At 49.4% G+C, this 22,537-nt stretch overlaps 1 protein-coding gene across 1 annotated transcript; it reads right to left on the reverse strand.

Moving 5' to 3' along the window:
* Positions 1–1,396: 1,396 nt before the first annotated feature.
* On the reverse strand, positions 1,397–5,622 carry LOC123745153 (uncharacterized). The gene is made up of 5 exons (XM_069300446.1): positions 5,608–5,622; positions 2,495–3,023; positions 2,255–2,287; positions 1,783–1,903; positions 1,397–1,695 (listed from the first exon to the last, which is right to left on the reverse strand). The coding sequence occupies exons 1-5, from the start codon at positions 5,620–5,622 to the stop codon at positions 1,452–1,454; spliced, it is 942 nt and encodes a 313-aa protein (XP_069156547.1). The 3' UTR covers positions 1,397–1,451.
* Between the last annotated feature and the right edge of the window lie 16,915 nt (positions 5,623–22,537).

Genomic DNA, 22,537 nt, shown 5'->3' on the forward strand with positions numbered 1-22,537 from the left:
TAAACACAAGATAGAACACGAAACAATGAATATGAATTGGGTATGAAAACTTAAGAATGAAAGTAACTGTAGAAGGCCTATTGGCCCATACCTCTTCTTCCTGCTTCCATATTGGTTCGGGGTCTTGAAGTGGGTAGAATATAGTTGTGCATTAATTGGCTGTTGATTGCTGGTGTTGACTTTTTGATGTGTAGTGCCTCGCTGATGTCGAGCCGCCTGCTATCGCTGTATCTATCGATGGTTTCTGTGTTGTTTGTTAAGATTTCTCTGGTGATGGTCTGGTTGTGAGAAGAGATTATATGTTCCTTGATGGAGCCCTGTTTATGCATTGTTAATCGCCTGGAAAGAGACGTTGTTGTCTTGCCTATATACTGAGTTTTTTGGGGCTTACAGTCCCCAAGTGGGCATTTGAAGGCATAGGCGACGTTGGTTTCCTTCAAGGCGTTCTGTTTGGTGTCTGGGGAGTTTTTCATGAGTAGTTTGGCCGTTTTTTTGGTTTTATAGTGAATTGTCAATTGTATTTTCTGATTTTTGTCTGTATAGGGATAACGTTCCTATCAACAATATCTTTCAAGGGCCCTTTCCTCTGTTTTATGAGCCGTCAAGAAGAAGTTCCTGTAAAATAGTCTTAATAGGGGGTACAAGGGTACCCAGGAGTTTACCTAATGCCTATGTTTACCTAGCAGTATATATGTACCCTGGAGTTTACCTAATGCCTAAGTTTACCTTGCAGTATATATATGCACTCAGGAGTTAGTTAACTGTTTCAGAAGACAACACTTTAATAGTAGCTTCAACTTTATTGCTACTATTCTGATGATATCAGCTTTGTTCTACCGCAAAATATTATAATTTTACAGCTTACTGTCTTAATAATTTACATTATAATCTCTGATCCACCGGAAAATGGTGGTTAAAATCATAAATAAATTTGGTTTATTAATTGTTTATTAAAAGTTTCATCATTTATAGAACTTCTTTGGTTTATTGATGTATTTCCATGGAACTTTAAATGGTGTTCCCGTGTATTCCAGTTTATTTTTCCGACATGAAAACATATAAACGATGTGTAATTTACTTAATATTGGGAACTCCTTGTCTGTGATAACTCAATTTCAGAACTATTTCAAAACCATTAGTTTCTCAATATGTAACCAAGGAATATGAAACATAATGTGCTGTAAGTAAACTGTATTTTAAATGATACATATAAGGAATACTGTTTATCCAGAGATACATATTAGATATAACAATAGAACCATGTGAGGCAAACTGTATTTTAGAACTGACTAGAAAGTTCACACTAAGTAAGGTATATCCAGTATACCCCAAAATAATCTATAACAAAACTGATTAACAAATATGCTTAAGCATGAACGATAATATTAAGCTTGTATAATAACAACATATTAACAACAACAGGAACTTGACCATTGACAGCAGGGACTGATTTAAGGTGTGGTGTAGAGATTGGATGGTGTGTTGATGTTGGTGGACGGAGGATTATAGTTTCCACCAAGAGTGCCTACAAATCCTGAGGCACTACCAGTCCCACTGCTGCCACCAATGTTACCACCAAACCCACTGCTGCCACCAATGTTACCACCGAACCCACTGCTGCCACCAATGTTACCACCAAACCCACCGCTGCCACCAATGTTACCACCAAACCCACCAATGTTACCACCAAACCCACTGCTGCCACCAGTGTATCCACCAACGCCACTGCTGCCACCAGTGTAACTGCTAAGACCACTGCTTCCACCAATGTTACCACCAAACCCACTGCTTCCACCAATGTTACCACCAAACCCACCGCTGCCACCAATGTTACCACCAAACCCACCGCTGCCACCAATGTTACCACCAAACCCACTGCTTCCACCAATGTTACCACCAAACCCTCGATTGCCACCAGATCCACTGTTGCCACCAGTGTAACTGCCAACACCACTGCTGCCACCAGTATTACCACCAAACCCACTAGTGCCTCCACTTAATCCACCAACACCAATGTTGCCACCAAACCCACTGCTGCTAACAAGGTTACTAGTATAACCAGCACTTCCACCAGTATTACCAGCAAAAACATTGCCGCCCACATTGTCACTACCAAAATTTCCAGCACTGCCAAAGTTGCCACCAAAACCACTGTCTCCGCCAATGTTGCTAACAAAATTGTTATTCCTACCACTGTTACCAGCCAGACCGATATTGACGCCTCCATAACCACCCCCAGCGACAGTGCCAGTACCTAGACTACCATCTCCCCCGAAGCCACCATTTCCTATGTTTCCGGTAAGTCCAGCAGAACCTCCAAGGCTGCCTCCAAAACCACTTGAGCCTTCAAGATTGATTCCAAAACCATTGGTCGGTCCAAGGTTTCCATCGAATCCACTGGCTCCTCCGACACCTTCAAAGCTGCCGTCCAGTCCACTGCCAATTCCGATGCCTCCATCTAGGCCGCTACCACCTCCTTGGGTGTCAACAACGCCGCCTTCGCCGCCAGCAAGTCCTCCGGAGCCGGTGATGAATTGACCATCACCTTGGACTGCGGAGCTGAGGGCAGTCTGGAAGTCAATACCACCGGGGAGGGTCGGGGTGTCTCCCTCGTTGTAGTTGACAAAGTACACCTCGGGGTTCTTGGGCGCTTCAGCAGGGACCTCGATGACTCGCTGAGACTGTTCTGTCTGTTTGTTGAGAACGTAGACAATATTCTGCTGTCTGGGCGGCGGTACTATGATGGGCTCAGGGCCTTGAACCGGTTCCGGGGCGCGGATGAACACAATGTTGTGTTCTACTTTAGGGGTTGGGATCTGTGGCGGAGGTCCGTAGGTCTGCTGTTGTTCGGGGGCCGTGAAGACGAACAGGTTCTGGGTAACTTTAGGGAGAGCGCACGTTCCGTCCACATGAAGGATTTCGCCTTGTTTGCAGCCGCCTCCAGGAAGATTTGGGCCAGAGGGCGTAGGCAGGTTGTAGCCCTCGGGGGCGGCCAATGCTGCCACGACAACCGAGATCAGAATCTTGAAAGAAAACCAAAATGATTAATTAGTGTATAATATCCCAATGTTCGACCTGCAAGAACACTTTAGATGGCGTATATACAATCTAGTGTTTTAGAAGACAACAATTTAGCAGTAACTTCAACTTTACTGATAATATACAGATGACATCAGTGGTGTGCAAAATATTTTAATTCTACAGATTACTTTCTTAGTAATTTCAAATTATAATAACTGACTGACCAGGAAACGGTGTTACATATTGTTTACGTTAGTTCTTTTTTTGTATTATTTGACGTTTTGTCAAAGTGGCATGAAAACAAGTGGCATAGTTACTGGTATGAGAGCGGTGGATGTGTTAGGTGGTGTGTGGCTCAAGGTCCGCACCCCGCCTGGTCACGTCAACGCTACATAGCCTCACTTTTCTTGTAATAGCACTTTCTCTGTAACTAGCTGACATTGTAACTATAAGGTGTGAAGGATAGATAAAATTGTTTATGTAATAATCTAAGATGAGGTCTGATAAAGACCTTTTGTGCCCTCTGTAATGCTTTTGCGCTACCGCTCCCAGGATGAGTATGGGGTGCACAATAAACTAGCCGCCTTCGGCGGCAGCAATCGATCAAAAGCCTCACCTTTTGAAAACGCTTTTTTGTGTTTACTGTAATAATAGCTAGTTTGAAAAGGTCCTTAGGGAGGTTATGGTGCGGAAGGCCTCTGTACACTCGGTGTATATCTATTTGAGTTAAATTGGATGAGATAGAAGTAATAGATGTGTGTCCGTGGTTAGTGTAGAGGACACAAGGGGGGAAGGACTCACCAGAAGGTGCATGTTGAAGTGTGATGGTTGGAACACTTGCCCGCCGCCTTATATACCTCCTCTCATTCTTTCACGTCATCTCTTTCTCTCACCCTCTCTCCCTTTCCCCTCCCATCTGCCCCACAACACAAGAAACAACACATTATCCTATCACGTGTCTCTGTTAAACGACAGGATGCTAAAGAATTTACTCTTGTCAATCTTTAGTTACGTGTATAAGCTTGTTATTTTCATGTGTGGATGAATATTCTAATTAAACACATAACTAAATATTTATGTTTGGAATGCTCATTAAAAACTATTATATTCTCAAACTTTCTTCTCTTTCGATTTCACTTTTTTTATATTGGATTTACCTGTGTACGTTTTTCGTTCATTTCTTATCGGAACTCTCGCAATTTTTTGCCTCTCACTGTAACTATTTTTTCCAAATTGCTCCAACCGAATATCTGGCAGCATAATCCGTGTCTTAGTTAAGAAAATGATTGAATATCTTTATTCATAAATATACAGTTGTTTACACTAAAAATCACATGAGGGAGGGAGGAGTACTTCTCAATGTGTCCAGGACGGACTATGCATCTTAAACATTTCCTCCATTAACATTTAATTTTAACTTACTAACGCCACCATTTTGTAAGCTCCATAATTCACAACCATGGAATATGAAGGAACTATCAAGGGAAAGCGCCAAGCCATTACGACTATATAGCACTGGGAAGGGGTCACGATAAGGATATGAAATGGGACGAGGTTAAGAAATGGTGCCCAACCACTTGGATGCCTTGGAATATGAGATACCGTTAAATAACAGTACTTTCGACCACGTATCATGATGACCAAATTCCCTTACTTTTGACATGTGAATTCAAAGTCTCTGATGACATCTGAGAATTATTTCGTTTTGAAATATAAAATTAATCCAGCATGAATTCATTATTTCGTGTTTTATTTTGGTTTATATTTTAGCATCATTCTTATAATTTAGCATCGAATTCTTTCCATGTGCTGTAATTTACATCCATCCTCTAGTACCCTGCCCAAGATTACTGACTTGTGTGTACGTCTGGTAACACTGCATGGGTAAATGAAGAAATGTATATATTTATCACTCAAATTGTCCCGTAATATGTTGATTGTTTGTGATGTGCCTATATGTATATATTTGAACACGTTGTACTGAACAGGGTGAGAATAGCTTGAGCTACCTCATCCCTTTGTGTGTATTTATACCTCAATAAAGTTATTTGAATTTGAAAGACTACTGAATAATCCCAGTATTGTCTCACAGAAGCACGATTACGTCGAAGGACAGCATTTTAATTTTATTATGAATGCTTCTATATTTAAATCCTAATTCCCAATTAGACTTATTTTGAACCTCTCCAAATTGTTTTGTCAATTATGTCAACTACTGTTCTTTTGTCAACTACTGTTCTTTTGTCAACTACTGTTCTTTTGTCAACTACTAACTATGACTCTGATCTTACATTATGCATTCTAATATTTAGAATGTCAAATATGGCTTTACATGTTGACCAGACCACACACTAGAAGGTGAAGGGACGACGACGTTTCGGTCCGACCTGGACCATTCTCGACCATTCCATTATACTACTTTAGCCACGTTATTGTGACTCATCGCCTGCATATGGCTTTACATATATATGTTTTCTTAGGCTCGTGAGCTACACTTGTCCACATTGTACTACAAACTTTCATTTCATTTCGAACGTATATAATATACTTTCATCAACGAGTATTTATCTGAATATATTGGCCGACCAATATTAGTGTCATCGGCAAATTTATAAATGTTACTTTGGACTCCCGTGTCTAAATGATTCATATGTATGAATATAAGAATTATTATTATTTCATACATATAATATATTAATTATATAATTAATATATTATACATATACATATTATATGTATGAATTTAATAATTCATTACGTCGGGGACAAGAAGCCAGGTTATATATACAGTACATATTAAGCCGGGGACAAGAAGCCAGGTTATATATACAGTATATATTAAGCTTATACAAAGGTCTCCATATCCACTCTAATAAATGTGATCAGTTGCAGGCATATTGACTATCTACTCTCCAGTAAAGCCTAAGGTAACACAATTTGAATATCACATATTTCTTCACTACTAAAACCAAGTAATTGGTAAAGTAACCAAAACGCAAACCTACCCTTGGCTTAACTATATTCAGTACCATAGTTTACAATAAAAATAATTAATGTTTGAAAAACTTTTTTTTGATCACAAAGTAAGTCATTATTGACGAATTGACTCGTAGAGACGGTCGTAGCTTAGGCAGCCAGGCGTGTGAAGACGGCCGCAGCTACATGTTCACCCACGTTACAAACATTGCAACTAAACCTAGGCACTGCTAAAGGCAGGGCCCAGGCGCTGGAATCCCATATTGCCTATCACCTTACTCGTGTCGAATGAGGAAGTGTTCCAAATTTGGGTCATCTTCCGTTCAACGGTGTTCGAATTCATTGCTGGCAGACACGCAGACTTTCGGATTTATGTAAATAAATATTAACAAAATACAATTTTACGAAAATCATATTTGTTATCATTACAGTTAGAGAGAGTCAGCTGTAACAAAGCTCCATGACAAAGGGATATATATACAAATTATTTTAAAAGCATAAGGAATAATGAATACGACCAATTCTCTTGCTGACTTTTTCCCGTTGCTTGGGGTGATCTAGTCCAGTGGTGGTGTGGGTGTCCAGTGGTGGTGTGGGTGTCCAGTGGTGGTGTGGGTGTCCAGTGGTGGTGGTGTGGGTGTCCAGTGGTGGTGGTGTGGGTGTCCAGTGGTGGTGTGGGTGTCCAGTGGTGGTGTGGATGTCCAGTGGTGGTGTGGGTGTCCAGTGGTGGTGTGGGTGTCCAGTGGTGGTGTGGATGTCCAATGGTGGTGTGGGTGTCCAGTGGTGGTGTGGATGTCCAATGGTGGCGTGGGTGTCCAGTGGTGGTGTGGGTGTCCAGTGGTGGTGTGGATGTCCAATGGTGGTGTGGGTGTCCAGTGGTGGTGTGGATGTCCAATGGTGGTGTGGGTGTCCAGTGGTGGTGTGGGTGTCCAGTGGTGGTGTGGGTGTCCAGTGGTGGTGTGGGTGTCCAGTGGTGGTGTGGGTGTCCAGTGGTGGTGTGGGTGTCCAGTGGTGGTGTGGGTGTCTAGTGGTGGTGTGGGTGTCCAGTGGTGGTGTGGGTGTCCAGTGGTGGTGTGGGTGTCCAGTGGTGGTGTGGATGTCCAATGGTGGTGTGGGTGTCCAGTGGTGGTGTGGGTGTCCAGTGGTGGTGTGGGTGTCCAGTGGTGGTGTGGGTGTCCAGTGGTGGTGTGGGTGTCCAGTGGTGGTGTGGGTGTCCAGTGGTGGTGTGGGTGTCCAGTGGTGGTGTGGGTGTCCAGTGGTGGTGTGGGTGTCCAGTGGTGGTGTGGGGGTAGACCGTAATGCTAGAGAGCGGCGCACTCATGGCTTCAGGTGACAGATGTGTACAGCGAGGGTATGGTCGTGCTGGGTCAGAGCCACCCACCAGACACATCACTCAGTGTTCGCTGCTAAAGTCATTTATTCCTGTATTTGTATTGTGTGTCGTATGTGGTCTTGTTTGTCTTGTATGTGTATTATGTGTGTCGCATTCAGTCGTGTGTGTTGTGTATGTTGCCTGTGTACTGTGTTCTATGTGTTGCTTGTGTACTGTGTGTTGCATGTGGTCATGTATGTTCAATATGTGGTCACATGTGTACAGTATGTGGTCGTGTGTACAGTATGTGGTCACATGTGTCCAGTATGTGGTCACATGTGTACAGTATGTGGTCATATGTGTACAGTATGTGGTCACATGTGTACAGTATGTGGTCATATGTGTACAGTATGTGGTCACGTGTACAGTATGTGGCCACATGTGTACAGTATGTGGCCACATGTGTACAGTATGTGGCCACATGAGTACAGTATGTGGTCACATGTGTACAGTATGTGGCCACATGTGTACAGTATGGTGTCACATGTGTACAGTATTTGGTTACACGTGTACAGTATGTGGCCACATGTGTACAGTATGGTGTCACATGTGTACAGTATGTGACCACATGAGTACAGTATGTGGTCACATGTGTACAGTATGTGGTCACATGTGTACAGTATGTGGTCACATGTGTACAGTATGTGGTCACATGTGTACAGTATGGCGTCACATGTGTACAGTATGTGGTCACATGTGTACAGTATATGGTCACATGAGTGTAATATGTGGTCATGTGTTATACACCTGCCCTGGGACAAGGTCAGCCAGGGCGAGAGGGATGACTTAGCTCCACTAAGCACTACGAGACATAAGTGTACTGTAATGCACTTAATATCTTATAAAAAGGCCACGTATTAACATTACTTTTAATACATTTCCTATTATACGTGACTTGTATTTTGTACTGTCTGACCGAAATGGTACGAGATGTTGTTAGCTCCGCCTGCCATGCGGAACGCCGGCGCCGCCACCAATATTGAAGCCTCCATTAAACTAGATTGAACAATAGCATCATTCATGAAACAGTACAGTTTGTTTATCACTAACATCAGTACTAAATGTTAGAAAACATGAATTGCTATAATGGGTTCAGTCCCTGAGCCCATTATGTGCCTCTGTAACCCTTTCCACTACCGCCCACAAGATAGGTATGGGGTGCATAATAAATGAACTAAACTAACTGTAACATGCGCCAACTTTTATGGAAGTTGAGTGTTTTAGTGATGATGCTTTAAGAGCTGCAAGGCGATTGCTGCCACCATTACACCTACAATCTTCCTGGTTTCTTCACTTTAATTGGATAGTTTATCTGTAGTCGTGTTAATGATTAAAGTAAACATTGTATTAACGCCATCACACCAGTTTACTGGTAATTAAAAGCCGGGGACCAGGAGCTGGGCGCTGAACTGTATGAGGGCCGGTTTTCCAAGAACCTCGTACATAAATAGAGCTTAGAGTTAACACTGAAGAACACAAGATCTAGAGTGCAGAACTAACACTAAAGAACACAAGATCTAGAGCGCAGAACTAACACTAAAGAGCAAAAAAACAGTAATAGAGCTCGGAGTTAGTACTAAAGAGCAGGAGTATTAAGTTCATGGTGAACCTCCGAGGTATTCCAGCGGGGAAAAAATATAGGTTATGACTGGCAATTATTGGAGTAATGTACTAACCCCGCCGCCTCCTCCTAATAAAGCCTCGCAGTGTGACGTGTACTCTGCCTGAGGCCATTAACCGTCGTACTGGAAGACGGTAGCGCCTCTCGAAATTGACATGCTGCCCCGTTTTCTGTTTTGTGTCCTTAGGTTGGTTAGGATAAGGAGACTTTAGTATGACAGTTTCTTGACGTTGGGAAAGGTTAGGAGGACGGGCTGAATGTAGAGCCAACACCTGCCAGGGTAATACACGCTCTGTGTCTAGCAGCTAACTACATCTTGTCTGAATCATCTGCTGAAGATAAAAGAATGGAAGATGGAAACAGGCAAAAGAGAAGGAAAATCGTTTTGAGAGTGTTTGGACGACCCTGGTGCCGTGGCGGCGTGAGCAGGTGCCGTCTGAACACCACTCCCCGGCACGTCCCTGGTGCCGTGGCGGCGTGAGCAGGTGCCGTCTGAACACCACTCCCCGGCACGACCCTGGTGCCGTGGCGGCGTGAGCAGGTGCCGTCTGAACACCACTCCCCGGCACGTCCCTGGTGCCGTGGCGGCGTGAGCAGGTGCCGTCTGAACACCACTCCCCGGCACGTCCCTGGTGCCGTGGCGGCGTGAGCAGGTGCCATCTGAACACTCCACTCCCCGGCACGACCCTGGTGCCGTGGCGGCGTGAGCAGGTGCCATCTGAACACCACTCCCCGGGATGACCCTGGTGCCGTGGCGGCGTGAGCAGGTGCCGTCTGAACACCACTCCCCGGCACGTCCCTGGTGCCGTGGCGGCGTGAGCAGGTGCCGTCTGAACACCACTCCCCGGCACGTCCCTGGTGCCGTGGCGGCGTGAGCAGGTGCCATCTGAACACTCCACTCCCCGGCACAACCCTGGTGCCGTGGCGGCGTGAGCAGGTGCCATCTGAACACCACTCCCCGGCACGACCCTGGTGCCGTGGCGGCGTGAGCAGGTGCCATCTGAACACTCCACTCCCCGGCACGACCCTGGTGCCGTGGCGGCGTGAGCAGGTGCCATCTGAACACCACTCCCCGGCACGACCCTGGTGCCGTGGCGGCGTGAGCAGGTGCCATCTGAACACCACTCCCCGGCACGACCCTGGTGCCGTGGCGGCGTGAGCAGGTGCCATCTGAACACTCCACTCCCCGGCACGACCCTGGTGCCGTGGCGGCGTGAGCAGGTGCCATCTGAACACCACTCCCCGGCACGACCCTGGTGCCGTGGCGGCGTGAGCAGGTGCCATCTGAACACCACTCCCCGGCACGACCCTGGTGCCGTGGCGGCGTGAGCAGGTGCCATCTGAACACTCCACTCCCCGGCACGACCCTGGTGCCGTGGCGGCGTGAGCAGGTGCCATCTGAACACCACTCCCCGGCACGACCCTGGTGCCGTGGCGGCGTGAGCAGGTGCCATCTGAACACCACTCCCCGGCACGACCCTGGTGCCGTGGCGGCGTGAGCAGGTGCCATCTGAACACCACTCCCCGGCACGACCCTGGTGCCGTGGCGGCGTGAGCAGGTGCCATCTGAACACCACTCCCCGGCACGACCCTGGTGCCGTGGCGGCGTGAGCAGGTGCCATCTGAACACCACTCCCCGGCACGACCCTGGTGCCGTGGCGGCGTGAGCAGGTGCCATCTGAACACTCCACTCCCCGGCACGACCCTGGTGCCGTGGCGGCGTGAGCAGGTGCCATCTGAACACCACTCCCCGGCACGACCCTGGTGCCGTGGCGGCGTGAGCAGGTGCCATCTGAACACCACTCCCCGGCACGACCCTGGTGCCGTGGCGGCGTGAGCAGGTGCCATCTGAACACTCCACTCCCCGGCACGACCCTGGTGCCGTGGCGGCGTGAGCAGGTGCCATCTGAACACCACTCCCCGGCACGACCCTGGTGCCGTGGCGGCGTGAGCAGGTGCCATCTGAACACCACTCCCCGGCACGACCCTGGTGCCGTGGCGGCGTGAGCAGGTGCCATCTGAACACTCCACTCCCCGGCACGACCCTGGTGCCGTGGCGGCGTGAGCAGGTGCCATCTGAACACCACTCCCCGGCACGACCCTGGTGCCGTGGCGGCGTGAGCAGGTGCCATCTGAACACCACTCCCCGGCACGACCCTGGTGCCGTGGCGGCGTGAGCAGGTGCCATCTGAACACCACTCCCCGGCACGACCCTGGTGCCGTGGCGGCGTGAGCAGGTGCCATCTGAACACCACTCCCCGGCACGACCCTGGTGCCGTGGCGGCGTGAGCAGGTGCCATCTGAACACCACTCCCCGGCACGACCCTGGTGCCGTGGCGGCGTGAGCAGGTGCCATCTGAACACCACTCCCCGGCACGACCCTGGTGCCGTGGCGGCGTGAGCAGGTGCCATCTGAACACCACTCCCCGGGATGACCCTGGTGCCGTGGCGGCGTGAGCAGGTGCCATCTGAACACCACTCCCCGGCATGACCCTGGTGCCGTGGCGGCGTGAGCAGGTGCCGTCTGAACACTCCACTCCCCGGCACGACCCTGGTGCCGTGGCGGCGTGAGCAGGTGCCGTCTGAACACTCCACTCCCCGGCACGTTCCTGGTGCCGTGGCGGCGTGAGCAGGTGCCGTCTGAACACTCCACTCCCCGGCACGACCCTGGTGCCGTGGCGGCGTGAGCAGGTGCCATCTGAACACTCCACTCCCCGGCACGTTCCTGGTGCCGTGGCGGCGTGAGCAGGTGCCATCTGAACACTCCACTCCCCGGCACGACCCTGGTGCCGTGGCGGCGTGAGCAGGTGCCATCTGAACACTCCACTCCCCGGCACGTTCCTGGTGCCGTGGCGGCGTGAGCAGGTGCCATCTGAACACCACTCCCCGGCATGACCCTGGTGCCGTGGCGGCGTGAGCAGGTGCCGTCTGAACACTCCACTCCCCGGCACGACCCTGGTGCCGTGGCGGCGTGAGCAGGTGCCGTCTGAACACTCCACTCCCCGGCACGTTCCTGGTGCCGTGGCGGCGTGAGCAGGTGCCGTCTGAACACTCCACTCCCCGGCACGACCCTGGTGCCGTGGCGGCGTGAGCAGGTGCCGTCTGAACACCACTCCCCGGCACGTCCCTGGTGCCGTGGCGGCGTGAGCAGGTGCCATCTGAACACTCCACTCCCCGGCACAACCCTGGTGCCGTGGCGGCGTGAGCAGGTGCCATCTGAACACCACTCCCCGGCACGACCCTGGTGCCGTGGCGGCGTGAGCAGGTGCCATCTGAACACTCCACTCCCCGGCACGACCCTGGTGCCGTGGCGGCGTGAGCAGGTGCCATCTGAACACCACTCCCCGGCACGACCCTGGTGCCGTGGCGGCGTGAGCAGGTGCCATCTGAACACCACTCCCCGGCACGACCCTGGTGCCGTGGCGGCGTGAGCAGGTGCCATCTGAACACTCCACTCCCCGGCACGACCCTGGTGCCGTGGCGGCGTGAGCAGGTGCCATCTGAACACCACTCCCCGGCACGACCCTGGTGCCGTGGCGGCGTGAGCAGGTGCCATCTGAACACCACTCCCCGGCACGACCCTGGTGCCGTGGCGGCGTGAGCAGGTGCCATCTGAACACTCCACTCCCCGGCACGACCCTGGTGCCGTGGCGGCGTGAGCAGGTGCCATCTGAACACCACTCCCCGGCACGACCCTGGTGCCGTGGCGGCGTGAGCAGGTGCCATCTGAACACCACTCCCCGGCACGACCCTGGTGCCGTGGCGGCGTGAGCAGGTGCCATCTGAACACCACTCCCCGGCACGACCCTGGTGCCGTGGCGGCGTGAGCAGGTGCCATCTGAACACCACTCCCCGGCACGACCCTGGTGCCGTGGCGGCGTGAGCAGGTGCCATCTGAACACCACTCCCCGGCACGACCCTGGTGCCGTGGCGGCGTGAGCAGGTGCCATCTGAACACCACTCCCCGGGATGACCCTGGTGCCGTGGCGGCGTGAGCAGGTGCCATCTGAACACCACTCCCCGGCATGACCCTGGTGCCGTGGCGGCGTGAGCAGGTGCCGTCTGAACACTCCACTCCCCGGCACGACCCTGGTGCCGTGGCGGCGTGAGCAGGTGCCGTCTGAACACTCCACTCCCCGGCACGTTCCTGGTGCCGTGGCGGCGTGAGCAGGTGCCGTCTGAACACTCCACTCCCCGGCACGACCCTGGTGCCGTGGCGGCGTGAGCAGGTGCCATCTGAACACTCCACTCCCCGGCACGTTCCTGGTGCCGTGGCGGCGTGAGCAGGTGCCATCTGAACACTCCACTCCCCGGCACGACCCTGGTGCCGTGGCGGCGTGAGCAGGTGCCATCTGAACACTCCACTCCCCGGCACGTTCCTGGTGCCGTGGCGGCGTGAGCAGGTGCCATCTGAACACCACTCCCCGGCATGACCCTGGTGCCGTGGCGGCGTGAGCAGGTGCCGTCTGAACACTCCACTCCCCGGCACGACCCTGGTGCCGTGGCGGCGTGAGCAGGTGCCGTCTGAACACTCCACTCCCCGGCACGTTCCTGGTGCCGTGGCGGCGTGAGCAGGTGCCGTCTGAACACTCCACTCCCCGGCACGACCCTGGTGCCGTGGCGGCGTGAGCAGGTGCCGTCTGAACACTCCACTCCCCGGCACGACCCTGGTGCCGTGGCGGCGTGAGCAGGTGCCGTCTGAACACCACTCCCCGGGATGACCCTGGTGCCGTGGCGGCGTGAGCAGGTGCCGTCTGAACACTCCACTCCCCGGCACGACCCTGGTGCCGTGGCGGCGTGAGCAGGTGCCGTCTGAACACCACTCCCCGGGATGACCCTGGTGCCGTGGCGGCGTGAGCAGGTGCCATCTGAACACCACTCCCCGGGATGACCCTGGTGCCGTGGCGGCGTGAGCAGGTGCCATCTGAACACCACTCCCCGGGATGACCCTGGTGCCGTGGCGGCGTGAGCAGGTGCCGTCTGAACACCACTCCCCGGCATGACCCTGGTGCCGTGGCGGCGTGAGCAGGTGCCGTCTGAACACTCCACTCCCCGGCACGACCCTGGTGCCGTGGCGGCGTGAGCAGGTGCCATCTGAACACCACTCCCCGGCATGACCCTGGTGCCGTGGCGGCGTGAGCAGGTGCCGTCTGAACACTCCACTCCCCGGGATGACCCTGGTGCCGTGGCGGCGTGAGCAGGTGCCATCTGAACACCACTCCCCGGGATGACCCTGGTGCCGTGGCGGCGTGAGCAGGTGCCATCTGAACACACCACTCCCCGGGATGACCCTGGTGCCGTGGCGGCGTGAGCAGGTGCCATCTGAACACACCACTCCCCGGGATGACCCTGGTGCCGTGGCGGCGTGAGCAGGTGCCGTCTGAACACTCCACTCCCGGGGATGACCCTGGTGCCGTGGCGGCGTGAGCAGGTGCCATCTGAACACCACTCCCCGGGATGACCCTGGTGCCGTGGCGGCGTGAGCAGGTGCCATCTGAACACACCACTCCCCGGGATGACCCTGGTGCCGTGACGGCGTGAGCAGGTGCCGTCTGAACACACCACTCCCCGGGATGACCCTGGTGCCGTGGCGGCGTGAGCAGGTGCCGTCTGAACACACCACTCCCCGGGATGACCCTGGTGCCGTGGCGGCGTGAGCAGGTGCCGTCTGAACACACCACTCCCCGGGATGACCCTGGTGCCGTGGCGGCGTGAGCAGGTGCCGTCTGAACACACCACTCCCCGGGATGACCCTGGTGCCGTGGCGGCGTGAGCAGGTGCCATCTGAACACACCACTCCCCGGGATGACCCTGGTGCCGTGGCGGCGTGAGCAGGTGCCATCTGAACACACCACTCCCCGGGATGACCCTGGTGCCGTGGCGGCGTGAGCAGGTGCCGTCTGAACACACCACTCCCCGGGATGACCCTGGTGCCGTGGCGGCGTGAGCAGGTGCCGTCTGAACACACCACTCCCCGGGATGACCCTGGTGCCGTGGCGGCGTGAGCAGGTGCCGTCTGAACACACCACTCCCCGGGATGACTCTTAAGTTCAGCTGTGTCAGTAGTCTGGGCAACCTACTTCATGTGAGTTATTAATATTGAACTTCAAGGAAACATGATTTAGCCTCGTCCTAATTCTGTGATGTTTGTGTTAGTCTTTTCTTCTATTTGTCTTAATTTTTATCTTATTCTTGTATACGTCGAGGATTATACTGGTGTGTACTACTAGTAATGCTAACACTTGTATTTTAACTGCCAAGTTTAAATCAGAGTTCGAATAGTGTGATGATTAAAAGGGAGAGTACGAATGGTGTCATCTGCCATATAGTGTTGTCATAATTATTAATATTACAATATAATTAATCATACAAATTTGGTAAATTGGTTATTAACAGGGGGAAATAAACAAAATATTCCCAGTCAAATAATAACTGTTACAGTAGGCTGACTTTCACCCCGAAGCCTGCGTGTTATGAGCTATGAAAAGGTTGATGGGTGTGGAACCATGATATATATGTGCTTCAGCCTACAGTTTACACCTATTGTCTTATGTATGACCCTCTGTCCTGCGTGACAGTCAATACCACCATTATCCTCACTTTAATAAGACTATCAAAATCCTCAGATTAGGCAAAATTGTAATTAATTTTGTCAATAAAGATGTTAATAATAATAAATGGGTGTGGAGGCAGCGAGGGGAAGACTCGGCTGCGTTATGCCCAACAAAAACTTGGGCGGGGTTGCTATAGCTCTGCCAAGGTCGCTGAGGCCCTCGCCCCCCCCCCCCCCCCCCCCCCCCGCGCTGGCTCTCACCCTGTAACCAGGTTTTGGGATGCCGGCCTCGCTCGCTCCACCTTATCATAATCCTTTTGTTTTGGGGCCGACTGTTTATCACGTGGCATCTATACATTCCCTGTCTGCCGGACTTTCACACGGGCTGCGATTATATTTGGAAACCTCTCGTATTTGGTCGTGGCACTCAAGTACCTATTGTTTGCCTTAGTAGCTGTCAACAGTGTCATTTTCTCGCAAGTTTAAACTTCTTTTTTTTTTCCTTAATAAGGTTTAGAACAGTTAATGAGAAACTTAAATGTATCTGATTTTTTTTCATTGTTAAAAACAAAATATAACAAACGATATACTGGTTACATTTTCTTCAGTATCATCTGGAACCTTCAGTATCATCTGGAACCTTCAGTATCATCTGGAACCTTCAGTATCATCTGGAACCTTCAGTATCATCTGGAACCTTTAGTATCATCTGGAACCTTCAGTATCATCTGGAACCTTTAGTATCATCTGGAACCTTTAGTATCATCTGGAACCTTTAGTATCATCTGGAACCTTCAGTATCATCTGGAACCTTCAGTATCATCTGGAACCTTCAGTATCACCTGGAACCTTCAGTATCACCTGGAACCTTCAGTATCACCTGGAACCTTCAGTATCATCTGGAACCTTCAGTATCATCTGGAACCTTCAGTATCATCTGGAACCTTCAGTATCATCTGGAACCTTCAGTATCATCTGGAACCTTCAGTATCACCTGGAACCTTCAGTATCATCTGGAACCTTCAGTATCATCTGGAACCTTCAGTATCATCTGGAACCTTCAGTATCATCTGGAACCTTCAGTATCATCTGGAACCTTCAGTATCATCTGGAACCTTTAGTATCATCTGGAACCTTCAGTATCATCTGGAACCTTTAGTATCATCTGGAACCTTTAGTATCATCTGGAACCTTTAGTATCATCTGGAACCTTCAGTATCATCTGGAACCTTCAGTATCAACTGGAACCTTCAGTATCATCTGGAACCTTTAGTATCATCTGGAACCTTTAGTATCATCTGGAACCTTCAGTATCATCTGGAACCTTCAGTATCATCTGGAACCTTCAGTATCATCTGGAACCTTCAGTATCATCTGGAACCTTCAGTATCATCTGGAACCTTCAGTATCATCTGGAACCTTCAGTATCACCTGGAACCTTTAGTATCATCTGGAACCTTCAGTATCATCTGGAACCTTCAGTATCATCTGGAACCTTCAGTATCATCTGGAAGCTTCAGTATCACTTGGAACCTTTAGTATCATCTGGAACCTTCAGTATCATCTGGAACCTTCAGTATCATCTGGAACCTTCAGTATCATCTGGAACCTTCAGTATCATCTGGAACCTTCAGTATCATCTGGAAGCTTCAGTATCACCTGGAAGCTTCAGTATTTTCAGGCAGTATTGGATACTGGGGATTATTGTAAGCCGCTTAGACCTGTGGGCGGCTTGTGGAGTTGTGCTGGGAGCTGTATCAGGTGACTTGCAGCGGCCCGCCACAAACACTGTTCAAAGGCCCACCAAATACAGCCATAAGAATATTTTTGCCCGAGAAAGTTCACCTTGAGAACTTCACTTTTATCGGGGTCAAGGATTTCCTCCGATGAAATGAAGTCCTGGAATTTTTTACCAGTAAACTTTCAGACAACTACAGTAAACTCGTCTGTCAGACAACTTCAGTAAACTCGTCTGTCAGACAACTTCAGTAAACTCGTCTGGCAGACAACTTCAGTAAACTCGTCTGTCAGACAACTTCAGTAAACTTGTCTGTCAGACAACTACAGTAAACTTGTCTGTCAGACAACTTCAGTAAACTCGTCTGTCAGATAACTTCAGTAAACTTGTCTGTCAGAAACTTCAGTAAACTTGTCTGTCAGATAACTTCAGTAAACTTGTCTGTCAGACAACTTCAGTAAACGCGTCTCGCAGTCAACCAGAGGTCTTTCATTGAGCCTTTTATCACGGTGAAAGTGTCACACACATCTTAGTTCATCTCCCAATGGACCACAATATAACACTGCTCAATCACCATTATAGTTTCCATATAGATTTGTATGATAGGCCTAAAATAGACGTTGTGTATAAACTGTTATTGAGATCAATTCTTGTTATCAGACTTGAGGGTCAACAGGGAAGCCTCCCGCCGCCTGACTGTCACGGCTCGACACCCAAGACAGCCATTGTGGGACTCACGGAGAGTCTAAGGTGATGTGCAGAATTACTTGGCCCGTCTGGAGGTCAACCTTTGTCAGTTTACACGCTCGGCCGAGTGAGTTTAGACGCTCGGCCGAGTGAGTTTAGACGCTTGGCCGAGTGAGTTTACACGCTCGGCAGAGTGATACACATTTTGTTTGTTACTCAGACGTTTGTTACAACCGATCTGATCGGGAAGACCCCATGTGATCTAGTTACTAAGACCACAGCCGACCTGGTCGTTAAGACCACAGCCGACCTGGTCGTTAAGACCACAGCCGTCCTGGTCGATAATACCACAGCCGACCTGGTCGTTAAGACCACAGCCGACCTGGTCGATAATACCACAGCCGACCTGGTCGTTAAGACCACAGCCGACCTGGTCGATAATACCACAGCCGACCTGGTCGTTAAGACCACAGCCGACCTGGTCGTTAAGACCACAGCCGTCCTGGTCGATAATACCACAGCCGACCTGGTCGTTAAGACCACAGCCGACCTGGTCGATAATACCACAGCCGACCTGGTCGTTAAGACCACAGCCGAACTGGTCGTTAATACCACAGCCGACCTGGTCGATAATACCACAGCCGACCTGGTCGATAATACCACAGCCGACCTGGTCGATAATACCACAGCCGACCTGGTCGATAATACCACAGCCGACCGGGTCGTTAAAACCACAGCCGACCTGGTCGTTAAGACCACAGCCGACCTGGTCGTTAAGACCACAGCCGACCTGGTCGATAATACCACAGCCGACCTGGTCGATAATACCACAGCCGACCTGGTCGATAATACCACAGCCGACCTGCTCGTTAATACCACAGCCGACCTGGTCGTTAAGGTCACATCCGAATTGACCGTAAAATCCACTCGCGAACTGTGAGGTGAATATTAATTTCTCTAGTTCTCCTGGTAACTCAAACCTCTTAGCTCTGGTACCAGCCTATAAGACATGTCTCTTGACGTTTTCTTGTTAGCTTTAAAACGTGTTTCCTCCCCCATTTGGTACTTTGTGTCCAGCATCTTGTTCCAAGCACCAAGTTACATAATCTCTCGTAACCATTTCCTTAAACCATAGTTTCAGTGTACACGTCCTTCAGTAGTTTCTAGAGTATTTTCCCACCATATCTTTTTGTTTTGTTTACATAACCAAAATTGAGAGAACGCTGTATCATCTAACTTAACCATATCCTAATCTAACTTAACCCTCAGGAAGATCATCTTCGTAGGTTAGGAACAAAGTTTGCCGTGGTGCGGGCTCTTGTGGGAACGGGAGCCAGTCGGCCGAGCGGACAGCACGCTGGACTTGTGATCCTGTGGTCCTGTGTTCGATCCCAGGCGCCGGCGAGAAACAATGGACAGAGTTTCTTTCACCCTATGCCCCTGTTACCTAGCAGTAAAATAGGTACCTGGGTGTTAGTCATCTGTCACGGGCTGCTTCCTGGGGGTGGAGGCCTGGTCGAGGACCGGGCCGCGGGGACACTTAAAAGCCCCGAAATCCTCTCAAGATAACCTCAAGAAGATAACCCCGCTGGTAACGTGTCTCCACTCTGTGGTCTCTCCCATTACTGTAACTCCTTTGTTGCTAAGATATTTCAGTATAAACTGAAGTATCTTCTCTTATCATTACTACCTGTTTCTCCAGCTTGTGAGACAGTCGCAAGTGTGTCGAAGGCTTTCTGACTGTCAAAAATAATTTGCATTCCAGCCCAACCTTCTGCGTCTCGTCTGATCTGTGTTGCCCGACTAGAAAATTCTAGCAGTTTACAAGACTTTGCCCTGAACGTGTTATAAATGTCATTTTCTCCTGATTTTTTTTACTAGCCTCTTATAGTCTGTTCCATCACTTTATATATCGGAACGCTGCATGGTTGGTTGTTTAGTGTGCGTGCATGCGTGCTTATGCGTGTATGTGCGTGCGTATGTACGCCTGCTGTACTCGATAACCCTAAACTAACCCACCAAACAAGTTCTACAACTTTGCGTGAATCGACCTGGAAATTGATAGTATCATTAAAATTCAAAGATGATCATTTTTTTCTGTGGTTGTCTGATAGTAGTGCCGGGCCCGAAACGTCAGATGTCTTGCCCCAAGGTCAGGCGGATTCACTAGTTGCTACAGTAACCAGAGGCCACCTCTGAAAGAACTAGTTAAACTTTGCCAAGCAAGTTTAACTAGTTCTGTAGCTGTCCGGCGTAGCCTCATTATTAACCTCCCTCAGAAATCGGTTAGATAACGAGTACTTTTTTGCCACGTGTCCGAAAGCGATTGCGTATACGCCAAAAAAAGTCAGCGTGATTAGGGTAAAATGTGGTTTTTGTGTCGAATGATCCGTTCAAGGTCATTATCCACAAACATTTAGTTCGGTATGTTTATTAAAGGATAAATGGAGATTTGTTTGGGTCATAATTTATGATTTTTGTTTTCTGTAAATATTCACGAATGGCTTGTTATTGCTGCAAGAATATGTTTATGGTTGATGGTGGGTCCACCGCGCGGTGATAACACTGTCAGGTGGTGGGTCTCAGTGTAGCACCACCAGGAGGTGGTGCTACACTGCCACCTCCTAACCTCACCTAATATTACTAATTTTAACTTTACCTTACCTAAGCCTTCACTTCTTGTAACAGTCTTATGAGGCGTAACTTTGTACAAGGTGCCGTAACTTGGCTTAACTTATCTTGACTTAACGTGAGCTAGTCACACTCTTTACATCAATCATGGTCGTCTAGTTTGTATTTACTCAAACAGTTTACGTGGTCTGGAGGGCTACGAGGTCCTCCATGCAAATGATAACGGAGGTTTGAATACGAACGAGTTCGTGGAGCTTCGGAACTCGTGATGTGTTTACTAAATATAGTCTAAGGTCCATAGCTCGTCGTCACGGTCACAGGTCTGCTTGATGGGGTTCTGGGAGTTCTTCTACTCCCCAAGCCTGGCCCGAGGCCAGGCTTGACTTGTGAGAGTTTGGTCCACCAGGCTGTTGCTTGGCGCGGCCCCACATACCCACCACAGCCCGGTTGGTCCGGCACTTTTTCTAGAAAAGAGTCTAGTTTTCTCTTGAACATGTCCACGGTTTTTCCGGCAATAATTTTGATAGTCGCTGGGAGGACGTTGAACATCGGCGGACCTCTGATGTTTATACAGTGTTCTCTGATTGTGCCTATGGCACCAGGTCGTTAGAGTTACAGACCGGGTCGTCAAGGCAGAAGATACTGAAAGTCCAGGTGCGAAATTAGCGCATTAAAATAAAATAATATACAGGAGTGAAAGATATGGTTAAAAATGCAGAACAGATTCACTGATGACAAGAGGTGCCATGGGCACACTCAAAGAACACTGTATGAACATCAGAGCTCCGCTGCTATTCGATATCTTCCCGGCAAACATAAGAAATATTGCCGGTACAAAAGTGGACGTGGTTTACATACTAAACATGTTTCTGCAGGAAATGCCTGACCAAGCAGGCTATAGTGGATACGTCGGCCTGCGGGTCGCTTCAAGCAACAGCCTGCTGGTCCAAGTTATCACAAATCTAGCCTAGCCCAAAGCCGGGTTTGGGGCATACAAAAACGTTCGGATCCCACTCCAGATATACTCTAAGAGTCGTTACGACCACACACCGTTTGTACACCAGAGCGGGTCGTTAGTACTACTGCCTGGGTCATCCAGCTTGCCCCCCCCCCCCCTAGAGAGGCTAATGTCTGATCAAGATATCTTCCCGGTATATCTACACTACAAGATAACTACAGACAACTACACCTTAACTAACTTTACTAAAGGTATTCCTCAAAGACAATTCATCTTTTGACAAACTTAAAGTTCATGTCTTACAAGATGCATCAATTTGACATTACTCACATTTCGAGTAGGTATATATATATATATATATATATATGTCGTACCTAGTAGCCAGAACGCACTTCTCAGCCTACTATGCAAGGCCCGATTTGCCTAATAAGCCAAGTTTTCATGAATTAATATATTTTCTCTATTTTTTTCTTATGAAATGATAAAGCTACCCATTTCATTATGCATGAGGTCAATTTTTTTTTTATTGGAGTTAAAATTAACATAGATATATGACCGAACCTAACCAACCCTACCTAACCTAACCTAACCTATCTTTATAGGTTAGGTTAGGTTAGGTAGCCGAAAATGTTAGGTTAGGTTAGGTTAGGTAGGTTAGGTAGTCGAAAAAGCATTAATTCATGAAAACTTGGCTTATTAGGCAAATCGGGCCTTGCATAGTAGGCTGAGAAGTGCGTTCTTGCTACTAGGTACGACATATATATATATATATATATATATATATATATATATATATATATATATATATATATATATATATATATATATATATATATTATTAAATATGACCGAAAAAGTAAGATTAATAATTCTAACACGAATTTTCTCAATCTTTCGTACATTACGCTTCACTGTTGGAGGTAAATAAAAAATCACTTCTCCAAAATTCATTTTTATTTCTAGTCTGACGCGACACGGGC

Source organism: Procambarus clarkii, chromosome 44 (assembly GCF_040958095.1).
Source record: "Procambarus clarkii isolate CNS0578487 chromosome 44, FALCON_Pclarkii_2.0, whole genome shotgun sequence".
NCBI lineage: Eukaryota > Metazoa > Arthropoda > Malacostraca > Decapoda > Cambaridae > Procambarus > Procambarus clarkii.

Excerpts from the sequence above, each read along its gene's own strand:
- LOC123745153 (XM_069300446.1), bottom strand. Across the intron at positions 1,904-2,254 it reads CGGGGGAGATGGTAGTCTAG|GGTTTGGTGGTAACATTGGT; the intron begins GTACTGGCACTG and ends GTGGCAATCGAG. Across the intron at positions 1,696-1,782 it reads AACATTGGTGGAAGCAGTGG|TGGGTTTGGTGGTAACATTG; the intron begins GTTTGGTGGTAA and ends TGGTGGCAGCAG.